General features: G+C 58.6%; 3 protein-coding genes across 3 annotated transcripts; 2 read left to right on the top strand and 1 right to left on the bottom strand.

Moving 5' to 3' along the window:
* The first annotated feature begins 1,288 nt into the window (after positions 1-1,288).
* Positions 1,289-7,229, top strand: ESRRA (estrogen related receptor alpha). Its single transcript, XM_007944819.2, has 6 exons — positions 1,289-1,655; positions 5,265-5,381; positions 5,494-5,622; positions 6,096-6,263; positions 6,346-6,615; positions 6,970-7,229. Exons 1-6 carry the CDS (start codon positions 1,298-1,300, stop codon positions 7,227-7,229), a joined length of 1,302 nt encoding a protein of 433 aa, XP_007943010.2. The 5' UTR covers positions 1,289-1,297.
* Positions 7,230-8,122: 893 nt separating this feature from the next.
* On the bottom strand, positions 8,123-8,801 carry TRMT112 (tRNA methyltransferase activator subunit 11-2). The gene is made up of 4 exons (XM_007944816.1): positions 8,724-8,801; positions 8,533-8,634; positions 8,311-8,400; positions 8,123-8,230 (listed from the first exon to the last, which is right to left on the bottom strand). The coding sequence occupies exons 1-4, from the start codon at positions 8,799-8,801 to the stop codon at positions 8,123-8,125; spliced, it is 378 nt and encodes a 125-aa protein (XP_007943007.1).
* A 686-nt stretch (positions 8,802-9,487) lies between these two features.
* PRDX5 (peroxiredoxin 5) lies at positions 9,488-12,514 on the top strand. Its single transcript, XM_007944984.2, has 6 exons — positions 9,488-9,664; positions 10,878-11,012; positions 11,864-11,995; positions 12,069-12,107; positions 12,239-12,300; positions 12,409-12,514. Exons 1-6 carry the CDS (start codon positions 9,488-9,490, stop codon positions 12,512-12,514), a joined length of 651 nt encoding a protein of 216 aa, XP_007943175.1.
* The last annotated feature ends 56 nt before the right edge of the window (positions 12,515-12,570 follow it).

The raw sequence follows: 12,570 nt of genomic DNA, 5'->3' as shown, positions 1-12,570 counted from the left end.
CGGGGGCGGGCGGGGCGCGGGGCCATGTGCGAGCGCGGTAGGGGGCGGGCGAGGGGCGGGGGCTCAGGCCTGCCGGGGTCACGGTCCCAACCCTGTCGAGAGCCTGGAGGGGTCAGGGTTCCGGGCAAGGTCCGGCGTCTGGGTCCTGGTGGGCCGGCCTGGGTCTCAGGGTCCGGCACCACTCAGGCTTGGGCCTGAGAGCCAGCCTCAGGGCAGGGTTTCAAGCCGGCATCTGGGACTTGCCGACGTCCCAGGGGCGGGCCAGGTTGGAAGATGAGGAGGGTTCCCTGTAGGGCAAGGGGCTTTGAGGACCACGTGGGGGCGCTCGAAGGGGCCTTGAGCCACCCTCCTCTGTGGGTCAAAGGTCATCGCACCGGCAGGGGAGAACTTCCTTCTCCTTGGCTCTCCCGGTTTACTTCCTGATACCCTGATAGAGGTCCCCCGCGGGCGCAGCAACTTTAGGCAACTTCCCGCAGGTGTGCCCAGGTTTTCTGTGTGTGTGGGGGGTGATCGGAGTGCCCTGGGAGGCAGTTGGCTCTGCGGCAGCAGGGGAGAGGAGTGAGTATGCAGGCGGGGTGCAGGGCAAAGGAGGCACCCCCCGCCGGGGTGGCCAGGATTGAGCCGGTTGGGGCAGGAGGGAGGGCCCGTGTGTCAGGTGCCACAGGCCCTGATGTGTTTTCACAAGAGTGTGTAAGTGTGGGGCACGGTGGGAGTGGGAATGTGTGATCACGAGCCTTGAGTGTGAGTTTGTGTTTACTGGTGCACTCTTGGGGAGGAGTGTATAAACATGAGTGAGGACTGAGGTTTGGGAAAGGCCCAGTGTGAGAGTCCCCAGAAGAGAGTGTGGACCGGCATGTGGGGACACCCAGGTGAGTGGGAGTGTGTAAAGGTGTGAACACGTGTGTATGAATGTGTCAGCTCCCTTCTGTGTGCTCTCGTGAGTAGAGGACACCTGCATGGGGGACCATGGAGGCCCCTAACATCTGAAGAAAATTAGGAGGGATCTTGCTTCTGGTGGGGGGGTTCCAGCTGGGGTTGAAGGTTGACCATAAACCTGGGGTAGGAGTAGGGGGTTTCCAAGCACCCTTCCCAGTAGGAGACCTGCTGTCAGTTACTGGCCCTGGAGGCTCTAGAGACTCTGTTTCCATGACAACACTGGGGGCCCTCTTCCTTTCCTGGACTCTGTCCTCTCTCCCCCCTTGCGGAGCCTGGTAGTCTGGCCCTGGGCCCAGGGTTGGGCAACTTGGTGGCAGGGTGTCTTTCTTCCCCATCCCCCATCCCCGTGTTTCCCTGGGACATGACGGGTGTCTCCCTGCAGGTGACCAGCGTCATGTCCAGCCAGGTGGTGGGCACTGAGCCTCTCTACATCAAGGCGGAGCCAGCCAGCCCCGACAGCCCAAAGGGCTCCTCAGAGACTGAGCCCGAGCCCCCTGTGGCCCTGGCCCCTGGTCCAGCTCCTGCCCGCTGCCTCCCAGGCCACAAGGAGGAGGAGGATGGGGAGGGGGCTGGGCCTGGCGAGCAGGGTGGTGGGAAGCTGGTGCTCAGCTCTCTGCCCAAGCGCCTCTGCCTGGTCTGTGGGGATGTGGCATCCGGCTACCATTATGGCGTGGCGTCCTGCGAGGCCTGCAAAGCCTTCTTCAAGAGGACCATCCAGGGTGAGCCCCTACCCCACTCCTGTGCCCTCTGCCCTATACCCTCTGACCTCCCACCGGCACTTGGTGCACTGTTGGGTACAGTAGAGCAGCCTGCCGTGGTGCCACCTGGGTTGGCAGTCTACTGTTCCCAGGCCCTCCCACCTCCCAAGAACACTCTTTCCCTGAAAAGTTAAATAAAGCCCACCAGGATTTGTTGATGGAGCAGATGTGGGTTGTGACAGGGGTTAGGGGTATCTCCTAGGTCTCTGGGTCCACAGAAAATTTCAGGGCAGGCTCTGCCTGTTCCCCAACATGGTTCTTGCTTCTGGCAGCTGCCAACTGCTCACCAGTGTAGAATGTACTCCCTTTCTTCTCGATTTCCCCAAAGCTGAAGCAATATAGGCAAGTTTGTACGAGTAGAGTGACTGAGGCGGGCTATAACCTATTTTAACATCCAATTTGAAAAGACGACTAGGCATCCCTGCTCTTAAAAATCACTGAATTTTTCCCTCTTGGGAAGACATACCAAAACATGACCGCGTGAGCAAGATGCTGATGTAATCCTTCCTTGGGCTGTACCAGTTATTTATGTGTTTACTCGAACCATTGGTTACTTTGGAACGTATATATATATATATATTTTTTTAAACATTTCTTGAGTGCCAGGCACTATGCCTTTTCACTTTTATGGCCTCAGCCTCCACAGGAACACTGTAAGTGGTAAGCACTATTATCGTATTTAACAGAATGGGGACACGGAGACTCAGTGAGGTTCTTTTTTGCAAGTGGGGGTGGTGGTGACTTGTTCAGGTCCTAAAAGTAGGAACCAGCAGAACCAGGCTTTGAACTTGGGTTGCTTCGGGTCCAGAGCTGAGCTCTTGAATGGCAGGCAGCTCCTCGTGATCACTACTAATACGTGAACTTCGGACAGATGCCTTACGACTGATTGGGACATTCTGGCGAGTTTTGACTTGTCCCAGATCCACTAGTCCAGAACCTCTGTGCTCCCTTCGGGCTCTGAAGACCAGGGAGCTCAAAGACCCGGGTCTAGGTGTTTCCGATTCACCTCAGACCCTTCACAGTCTTCACTCAGTTGACACATACTTACCGAGCCCCGGCTATAAACATAAGTTAACATTTATCGAGCACTTAGGTGCTATGTGCTATGCTATAGGTTCTCCTACTGTTATCCTCATTAATTCTCACCTACTTTGGTAATAAGATGGGGAAATTCCCAGGTTGGATATGAACTTGACCAAGGTCACACAGGTGGAAAGTGGTACTGTCAGGATGGGCCCCTGGCAGCCTCTAGGGCCCCTGCTTCTTCACAAACCAGTGCTTTGCTGCCCTGGCTACTGTCCTGGGGACAGAGCTGGGACCAAGGCCGGACTGCCCCTGCCCTCAAGCAGTTTCTGTTGTAGCAGAGAGCAGAGGTAGGAGACAATGACTTGAATAAACCACTGTATAACAGCTGAGGTAAGTGCTGGAGGGAAAGTGTGCCATGTATACCGAGGACCCTGGCTGGGCCCAGGGTTCTGAAGGGCTTCCTGGAGGAGGTGTCTTGAGCTGAGCAGGGAACCCGAGTATAGGAGAAAATGCACCAGGACGAGATGTGCTACCAACCTGTGGGCTCTTGTATCATTTGTCCCTGTGATAACCCATCATGGTTGGGAAGGCCACAAATAATTGTGAGCACTCATGATGGGCCAAATGGAGTTCTGGTGGCATAGTGGGTAAAGTGTTTGGCTGCTAACCAGAAGGTCAGTGGTTCAAACCCACCAGCTGCTCTGTGGGAGGAAGATGAGGCAGTTTGCTTCTGTAAAGATTTACAGCCTTGGAAACCCAGTGGGGGTCACTATGAGCTGGAATTGACTCGATGGCAGCGGGTTTGGTTTGGTCTTGGTGACAGGCCAGGGGACATTCGTGGTTCAGTGGTAGAATTCTTGCTTTCCACACAGGAGACCTGGAGTCGCTTCTACTCTGTGCACCTGCCATGCAGCCGTCTCTCGTCTGTCGGTGGGGGTTTGTGTGTTGCTCTGGTGCTTGACAAGTTTCAGTGGTGTTTGCACACTAGGACAGTAGGAAGAAAGGCTTGGTGATCAGCTTCCAAAATATCAGCCAATGAGATCTCAGTTGTCCAGTCTGCAACCAATCAGGAGATGGTACACGACCAGGCGGTGCTTCATTCCGTTAAGCATGGGTGCCATGAGTCAGGGGCCGATTCAGCGACAGCCAGCAACAGTGACAGCTGTGGGCCAGGCCCTGTCCCTCGTGCTGGGGATCATCTTGGCTCTCATGGAGCTGACACCAAAGCGGGTAGACAGATTATAAAGGACATAAATTAGCACAATACGTAGTACGTTAGATAGTGTTGAGAGCTGCAGGAGCTCTGGTGGTGTAGTGGTTAAGGCATTTGACTGCTAACCAGAAGGTCACTGGTTGAAAGCCACCAGCTGCTCTCTGGAAGAAAGTTGAAGCGGTCTGCTTCCATAAAGATTTACAGCCTTGGAAACCCAATGGGGGTCGCTGTGAGTCAGCATCAACTCCATGGCAGTGAGAACTGAAGAGAAACTATTGCTGGGTAAAGGGGACAGGAGGTGTCTGCAGACGGGAGTTGCTGTTCTTGCAGGGTGGTCAGAGAAGGCCTCCTTCAACTGAGCAAACAGGGCTATGGAGCAAAACCTGAAGGAGTGGGTGTGACAACTGGGAAGGGCTCAGGCAGAGGGATCAGTGTGACCTACGGCAGTGCCTGTGTGAGGAGCAGGTGTATATGGGGAAACAAGATCAGGGGGTGGGCAGGCCTCAGAGGCCATTGGGTTCACTAGGCTTTTACTCCAAGAAGGGAACTCACTGGAGAAAGCAGAAGACAGAGGATCGGACTTGGGTTTGATGGGCTCCTTGGGCTGCTGTGCCTACAGCAGAGGGAAGGAGGCCTGACCAGTGAGGAGGTAAGGGGACAGTGCCTCAGGCCCAGGGGAAAGCAGTGACAGGCAGGAGGGCTCGGATCTTGGGTATATTTGGAGGTGAAGCCACCAGGACTTGCAGACGGCTTGGCTGTGGGTTATGAGAGGCATGGAGGATGTCTCCTTGGTTTTGGCTTGGGCATCTGGACCATGGACCAATGGAGTCATGGGCTTTGGGAGGCAGCACTTGGGATGTGTCAAGTTTGAGATGCTTTCTGGACCCACACAGTGTGGAGGAAGCAGTTGGCTAGGAGTCTAGAGTTCAGGGCAGGTCTGGGCTGGAGACAAATTCACAAGCCCTTTGACTTTCAATCACCACAGGAGTGAGTGGAGGAGAGGGCCGAGGGCAGAGCCCCAAGGGTTAAGCCAAGATGAGGACTGAGACGGAACCAGTGGACTTGGCAACATGGTCATGGGGCCCTTGCTAGCAAATGAGGGCCAGGTGGCCCAGGGACATGGCTCGGGGCAGAGGTACAGGCTGACTCCCCAGGCAGGCAAGGCCCCCAGCCTAGCGGGCTTCCCCCTTTCTTATGGAGCCCCCACTCTCCCTTTCCTCCCCACATGCCCAGACCTGTGCTTGCCCTGGGCCAGTCAGGGCTGTCCTGTCAGCAGGGGCCCCCTCCGGGCCCTGGGAGGCCGCCACTGGAGCCCCGCCTCTTCCCGGCAGGGAGCATCGAGTACAGCTGTCCGGCCTCCAACGAGTGCGAGATCACCAAGCGGAGACGCAAGGCCTGCCAGGCCTGCCGCTTCACCAAGTGCCTGCGGGTGGGCATGCTCAAGGAGGGTGAGCACTGGCCGGGGCCTGGGGGAGGCCGGAGGGGACAAGGTGGACAAGGCCTGGGGAGGAGGGCTCTGCAGGGCTGCCCCACGGACACAGGCCCATCCAACAATTCCAGGGGTGCGTCTGGACCGTGTCCGGGGTGGACGACAGAAATACAAGCGGCGGCCAGAGGTAGACCCGCTGCCCTTCCCAGGCCCCTTCCCTGCTGGCCCCCTGGCAGTAGCTGGAGGTCCCCGGAAGACAGGTGAGAACACAGCACATACCTGGAGTGGCAGGGCATGGGCAGAGCTGGGACAGAGAGGCCTCTGGGATCACCCATCTGTTCATTTACTCATGTCTCTGAGAAGTACTTATGGAAATGCCATTCTTGCATCAATCACTGTACACCCGGGGACAGGATGGGTTTCCTAACACTTAGGAGCTGTGGTGGTGTAGTGCCTAAGGCATTGGACTGGTAACCAGAAGACTGGCAGTTCAAACCCACCAGCCACTCCTCGGAAGGAAGGTTGGGCAATCTACTTCCGTAGAGATACCGCCTCAGAAACCCAAGGAGGGGTCGCTATGAGTCAAGGGGCTGGCTTTCCCTGGAGGGTGGTGTCTGAGCCTGACTGGTCAGCGGCCATCAAGGAAGGCCAGAGGGGCCAACTCTGGGAAGATGCTTGACCCTGAAAAGCTTGGTGAATTCGACTGTCCAAGTAGCCCCTGCTGTCCCTGCAGCCCCAGTGAACGCACTGGTCTCTCACTTGCTGGTGGTGGAGCCTGAGAAGCTGTACGCCATGCCAGACCCGGCAGGCCCCGAGGGACACCTCCCCGCGGTGGCGACCCTCTGTGACCTCTTTGACCGAGAGATTGTGGTCACCATCAGCTGGGCCAAGAGCATCCCAGGTACAGGGCCCAGTGGTCGGGGTGCCCTGGGTCGGCCAGCCTGCCCCACACGCTTGCTCAGCGAGGCTCCCCTGCCCTCCAGGCTTCTCGTCACTGTCGCTGTCCGACCAGATGTCTGTGCTGCAGAGCGTGTGGATGGAAGTGCTGGTGCTGGGGGTGGCCCAGCGCTCGCTACCACTGCAGGACGAGCTGGCCTTCGCCGAAGACCTGGTTCTGGACGAAGAGGGGGCACGGGCAGCCGGCCTGGGGGAGCTGGGAGCCGCCTTGCTGCAGCTGGTGCGGCGGCTACAGGCCCTGCGGCTTGAGCGTGAGGAGTATGTCCTGCTGAAGGCCCTGGCCCTAGCCAACTCGGGTGAGTCGGGTGGGCACCATCAGGGCTCTCCACGGGGCCTCCCGGCTATGAATGCTGTGATGGCAGCATAGTCCCATTTTGCAGATAAGGAAAACTGGGGCTCAGAGAATGGTGCCTTACTTGCTGAAGGTCACACAGCAAGCCTAGGGCAGGGCCAGGAACCGTACACGCGATTTTGAGACCCAGCGCTGTGTTTGCAGGCAAAGAAGGGGAGGGAAGGTGAGGTGGACAGGAGGCAGCCGTCGTTGAAGGGGAAGGGGTAGGTCCTGGCTCAAGGCAGGAGCCTCCATCCCCAGCCGGTGGGGCCCTGCCCTCTCCGGAGATGGTCCGGCCAACGGCCCTCTCCCCCTGCAGATTCCGTGCACATCGAGGATGCCGAGGCTGTGGAGCAGTTGCGAGAAGCCCTGCACGAAGCCCTGCTGGAGTACGAAGCCGGCCGGGCAGGGCCCGGAGGGGGTGCTGAGCGGCGGCGGGCGGGCAGGCTGCTGCTCACACTTCCGCTCCTCCGCCAGACAGCAGGCAAAGTGCTGGCCCATTTCTATGGGGTGAAGCTGGAGGGCAAGGTGCCCATGCACAAGCTGTTCCTGGAGATGCTCGAGGCCATGATGGACTGAGGCGGGGGGTGGGCACGGGCGGGGGTGCTGGCAGGATGTGCCAGCATGGGGTCGGCCCCAAGGGGGCAGAGCTGGGGTCTGGGCAGTGCCACAGCCTGCTGGCAGGGCCAGGGCAATGCCATCAGCCCCTGGGAGCAGGCCCCACACTCTCCCCTCCCCAGGGGGGTGCAGAAGCTGGGAACGTGTGCGCCCAGGCTTTGGGCACAGTGCTGCCCCTTGCAAGCCATAATGGGCCCCCAGAGTGTAGGGGGCCTTGCGGAAGCCATAGGGGGCTGCAGGGGGTGTATGTGGGGGGGGCAGAAGCCTGATCTCAGGGAGGGAGGTGGGTAGAGGCCACAGTCTCCCAGTGGTCGATGCTTTTGCTGCTGCTTAACCCAACCCCCTCCAGAGTAGAGGGGGACTTGGAAAGCAAAGGCCCCTGCCCCCTTCGCTCCTCCCTTCTTATTTGCATTGGGCATTACTGCCCCCCTTGAAGCAATAACTCCAAGCAGGCTCCAGCCCCTGGACCCCGTAGGGTGGCCAGGGCCCCCCATCGGCCCCCACCCGGCCTCCTCAGGGGCTAGGGAGAGCACTGCCTCCACCCCTGCACAGCAATAACACTATATTTATTTTTGGGTCTGGCCAGGGAGGCGCAGGGACACGGGGCAAGCCAGGGCCCAGAGCCTTTGGCTGTACAGAGACTCTATTTTAATGTATATTTGCTGCAAAGAAAAACCGCTTTTGGTTTTGAACCTTTAATGAGAAAAAAAAAAATATACACTATCAAGCTCAAGAACACTCCGTGTCCAGCGTGTCATTGGGTCGAGGGTTGAGGACGCAAAGAACAACCAGCAAACAATGTACAAAAACCAAGACGCGCGCAGCACGGAACGGAAGAGGGGTGCCAGGAAAGGCTAAGTCTCACTGTCCTCATCGTTCAGCAGCATGTTGGGGATCCCGCGGCTGATGGGGAAGAGACGTCCAGACTCCGGGCATTGCAAGGTGCCCTCCAACACGTCCACCTGCGGGGGGGGGGGCACAGCTGAGCACTAGCGGCCTGGGACCGGGTAGCCGGGGAAGTGGGTGGTGGCCCTGGTCTCACCTCCAGCAGGACGTGGTGCATCTTCCTCAGGAACTGCTCATCGCGCTCGTATCCCTCCGTCGGCCCTTTGGGGACCTCGGTCAGATGCAACTGTGGGCAAGAGGCCTAAATCATCGCTGGGCATCCCCGACCCCCCCCCCCCCCCCCCCCGGCCCGAGCCTGGTCCCAGGCGCAGCGGGGAGACCACCCAGGGCGGTGTACGGGCGAGGGGCGGGTCCTCACTGTATCTGCCGCCTCCAGGAGCGCCGCCCACTCCACCTTCGGGATCATCCGCGCCACGAAGTCCGGGTTGAACTCCACCGGGTTGATGCGGACCTCGGTGGCCTGCAAGGCGGCGCAGTGAGTTAGGCAGGGGCGTGACCCCGGCTCCCTGATTCCGCTAGGCTGATGGGCGAGATTGCCCCAGCAGGTACCTGGAGCCGCAGGGGGAAGCCGCGGGGCCCCACCCCCCGCACGTGCGAGGTCAGCAAGTTGTGGGTGAGGAGCTTCATGTCGCCACTAAGCGTTCCCGCCAGACCGGAACCGGAAAAAGGTCGGTACATCGCCTGCCTCACTTCCGGGACTGCTGCGCCATTCTAGTCCATTGGCTGGCTGGGAGGACCGGAAGCGGCGAAGTTGCTGGAACCTCTGTGACTCTTCAGAACGGAGGGCGGTAAAAAACCTGTTGGGATCTCGGGCCGCCACCGGAAGCGTGGCGGCAGGACATTGCTGCGGCGCACCCTCAGTAGTTTAGGCCGTTTCCAGCCTCCCTCGACTTCCGGAGTACAAGTCAATGCAGGGGATCGCAATGAATGCATATGAACGGGCGTTTTCCTCCTACACAGACCCCTGACCACACTGTGTTGTCCTTGTCCTCCATGACTCAGAGTAACACTCCTCCAGCCCATACACTATGCCGATCCAAATGAAAAGGGACCCATCCTCGTATGCAAATAGGCTGCGGGCCTGCTGAAAGCTCCTTCCCGTTACTAATTGCGTAGTGGCCCCACCCCATATGTAAACAAGCCCGTACCGGAAGTTAGGCCTCCAGCGCAGCGGCCCACCAGCGGGCGGTCTTCGGTGGGCGGCCGCAGCCGAGGCCCCGCCTTCCTCAGGCTCTGTGATTCGCTAGCTGCGCGCCCCGCCTCCTGCGGGGGCTGGCTGGAGACACCTGGCAGTTGCGGCCTCTGGGCCGGGCATGGAGCTGGCTCCTCTACGTGTTCTCGGCCTCCGAGCGGGCTTGGTGCTCAGTGGCGTGGCCTCTGTCGAGTCTGCAGGAGCGGCAGCGGTGGGAGCAGGCCGGCGAGGAGGAGGGTGGACGCTTGGCAGGACCCGCAGTTTCAGCAGAGCCGCAGCAGCCATGGCCCCGATCAAGGTGACTGCTGACCCTGTCTCTCCGCAAAGCCGTTCCCCGTCTCGCTCTTCTGGAGGTGTCGCCCTCTCTCCTGCCCTTCAAAGCTGTCCTTTAGAGGCCCTTCCCACCGAAGGACCCCTCATTCTTAAGCAAGACCCCCATTCTCACTACATTTTGGAGCTTCGTGCCCCATCCCTGGAACGGCCCCCGGTCGAGGGCTCCCCCGTGTTCCCATCCACGTCCACCGTTCTCAGGCGATTGAATACCGTGGCCTCCCCCACCTTCTGGAGTGATCTCTTTCACCCCAGGGCTCTCTCCCCACCCTGAGCATGTTCTTCGGGGTAACCTCGCCCTCGTTTCTGTCCTATTGCAGGCAGTCACCTTTCACCGTTTTAAACAATCATTGACCCTTTCCCAACCCACTGCTTTTTAAGCCATTGAGACTCATAGCGACCATATAGCTGCTACCTTCTGGTCACAGCCGAGGTCTTTAACCATAGTTCCACCAGGTCCTCTTGTTGCCCCTCAGGCCCCCATTTTGTCTTGCCCATTCCATTCTGGGACCGTGTCTTCTCCATCCCAGGCTTATTGCCACCTTTCTGCTCGGTCTTTCACCCCTCCCATCTTCCGGAGCTACCCCCATCTCCTTCCCCCCTTCTGAGGCCCGCCCCCTCTACCTCTACTTCATCTCACTCCCCAAGCTCTGGTCTGCTTAGGGACCACCCCCTTTGTCTTTGCTTCCCCCAGCCCCATGCAGCCCCTTTAGGATTTCTTCTTTTGTTCTGTATCTCTGCATTCGCCTGCAGCCCCCTTCCCGGCCTCGCGATCTGCCCCTGCCCCTCTCCTCTTATGGGGGGGCCGCATGCTCAGGCCTGTCCAGACCCCTCTCTCTCCCCGTTGTCAGGGCCTCCTGCCCCTCCTCCCCCTGCCACTTATCCCACTCAGTTCTCATGCATCCCGTTGCCACACCCCGGGAGGCCTTCTGTCCCTTCCTCTGGTGTCACCACCAGGCCCCTATGAAGAGCAGGCAGCTCCAGGCCAGGAGGATGTGGGGTAACCGGGCCAGGGGCAGGAAGGGGAGAGCCCCAGGGAGGGACCTCTGGAAACTGATGAGACTGGCCTTTCCAGCCGTTGCACCAGGTCACCAGGCCCTCCAGGCCCTCTTGGCTCTGCTTTGCTGCCACTCCCTTGGCCTTTGACTCCTTTCTCCTAACCTTGGAGGCCTTCCCTCTAGGTGGGAGATGCCCTGCCGTCGGTGGTGGTGTTTGAAAAGGAGCCTGGGAACAAGGTGAACCTGGCAGAGCTGTACAAGGGCAAGAAGGGTGTGCTGTTCGGAGTTCCCGGGGCCTTTACTCCAGGCTGTTCCAAGGTGAGGAGCCAGAAATCGAGGTCTTTTGTGCTTGTTTTTATTGCTCACACATCCTCCTTCCTGTGTCCTTCTAAAGCCCTGAGGCAGCTTGTAACAAAAGTAAGTAGCGGTTGGTGGTGCAGCGCTGAGTCATCTGACTGCCAACCAGAAGGCTCAAACCCACCGGCCACTCCTTGGAAGGAAGACTGGGCAATCTACTTCCATAGTGATACCGACTTGAAAACCCAAGGACGGGTTGCTGTGAGTCAGATCCAACTAAATGGCAGTGAGTTTGATTTTTCTGGTATCGGCATATCCAGAAAGTAAGTGTTGTTGTTGTTATTGTTGTTATGTGCCATCGAGTCGGACTCGACTCATAGCGACCCCTTCTTGGGTTTCCCAGGCAGTATCACTCCGGAAGTAGATTGCCCCATCTTCCTTCTAAGGAGTGACTGATGGTTTTGAACTGCCAGCCTTCTGGTTAGCAGTCAAGTGCCTTAGGCACTATGCCACTAGAGCTCCTAGAAAGTAAGTAGAGGCTGTAAAAAGGTAACAGGACTGGGAATGTAGGAGAAATGGTTACGTTAATCTGAACAGCCTTGTTGACCCTGCTGGGTGGCAGGCACTGTGAAATGCACTTGGGATTCAGTCCACAAGAGTCCTGCCTGTGGGACGTTTACGGTCTTGACCACAGAGTGTTAAGTTTGGGTCTGAGCTTCCTGGTGGTCAAGGTAGAAAAAGAAATAGGACAGTTGACAGAGTTCCCATCAAGGGATTGGAAGCAGGGAAGTGGGGGTGAGTGGGCTAGAAACGAGAGGAGGGCCAAGGAGCAGGGGCGGTCATCCCTTTCTTGACTCTCTCTTTGCCCCCAGACCCACCTGCCAGGGTTTGTGGAACAGGCCGGGGCTCTCAAGGCCAAGGGAGCCGAGGTGGTGGCGTGTTTGAGTGTCAACGACGTCTTTGTGGCTGGAGAATGGGGAAGAGTCCACCACGCAGAAGGGAAGGTGAGATGCGGGTCCTGCTCGGGTCGGGGGTCGGCAGCAGAGGCCCCCGTGACCCTTCCTTCTCTCGTCTCAGGTTCGGCTCCTGGCTGACCCCACTGGGGCCTTTGGGAAGGTGAGTGTGTCTCCTTTTCACCCCGTGGGTGGTTTCAGGTCTTGGAAGCAGGGACTTAGGGGGACACAGCCGGGGGACTGGGCCCATTCTAGGAGTTCCCGACCCTTTTCTCTGCACCCCTCCCCCCCCAGGAGACCGATTTGTTGTTAGATGATTCATTGGTGCCGCTCTTTGGGAATCGCAGGCTCAAGAGGTAAACATGGGAGGGTCCTCTGATGGGTCCGCTGGGTTCCCGGCTCCTGCCACCCTCCTGTGTCCATTTCCAGCCTGACCCAATTGGCCTGGCCCCTCTTTCTGGTAGGTTCTCCATGGTGATAGATGATGGTGTGGTGAAGGCCTTGAATGTGGAACCAGATGGCACAGGCCTCACCTGTAGCCTGGCCCCCAACATCCTGTCGCAGCTCTGAGGCCCCGGGCCTAGACTCCATCCTCCTACCCACTCCTTGTCTTACCTGCCCAGCCC

The sequence above is a fragment of the Orycteropus afer genome, unplaced genomic scaffold (genome assembly GCF_000298275.1).
Source record: "Orycteropus afer afer isolate SDZICR_OR568_19922 unplaced genomic scaffold, OryAfe1.0 scaffold00130, whole genome shotgun sequence".
Classification (NCBI taxonomy): domain Eukaryota; kingdom Metazoa; phylum Chordata; class Mammalia; order Tubulidentata; family Orycteropodidae; genus Orycteropus; species Orycteropus afer.
The sequence above is the reverse complement of the archived record's forward strand: the minus strand, read 5'-3'. Positions and strand labels throughout refer to the sequence as shown.

What these genes read in the sequence shown, in the direction of transcription:
- ESRRA (XM_007944819.2), top strand. Translation starts at nt 1,298, where the DNA reads ATGACGGGTGTCTCCCTGCAGGTGACCAGCGTCATGTCCAGCCAGGTG. An exon ending in TGGAGGTCCCCGGAAGACAG is followed by an intron (nt 5,623 to 6,095) that starts GTGAGAACACAG and finishes CTGTCCCTGCAG; the next exon opens with CCCCAGTGAACGCACTGGTC. An exon ending in CCTGGCCCTAGCCAACTCGG is followed by an intron (nt 6,616 to 6,969) that starts GTGAGTCGGGTG and finishes CTCCCCCTGCAG; the next exon opens with ATTCCGTGCACATCGAGGAT.
- TRMT112 (XM_007944816.1), bottom strand. Translation starts at nt 8,801, where the DNA reads ATGAAGCTCCTCACCCACAACTTGCTGACCTCGCACGTGCGGGGGGTG. An exon ending in GCTTCCCCCTGCGGCTCCAG is followed by an intron (nt 8,635 to 8,723) that starts GTACCTGCTGGG and finishes GCCGCCTTGCAG; the next exon opens with GCCACCGAGGTCCGCATCAA. An exon ending in TGCACCACGTCCTGCTGGAG is followed by an intron (nt 8,231 to 8,310) that starts GTGAGACCAGGG and finishes CCCCCCCCGCAG; the next exon opens with GTGGACGTGTTGGAGGGCAC.
- PRDX5 (XM_007944984.2), top strand. Translation starts at nt 9,488, where the DNA reads ATGGAGCTGGCTCCTCTACGTGTTCTCGGCCTCCGAGCGGGCTTGGTG. An exon ending in CAGCCATGGCCCCGATCAAG is followed by an intron (nt 9,665 to 10,877) that starts GTGACTGCTGAC and finishes CCTTCCCTCTAG; the next exon opens with GTGGGAGATGCCCTGCCGTC. An exon ending in TCCACCACGCAGAAGGGAAG is followed by an intron (nt 11,996 to 12,068) that starts GTGAGATGCGGG and finishes CTCTCGTCTCAG; the next exon opens with GTTCGGCTCCTGGCTGACCC.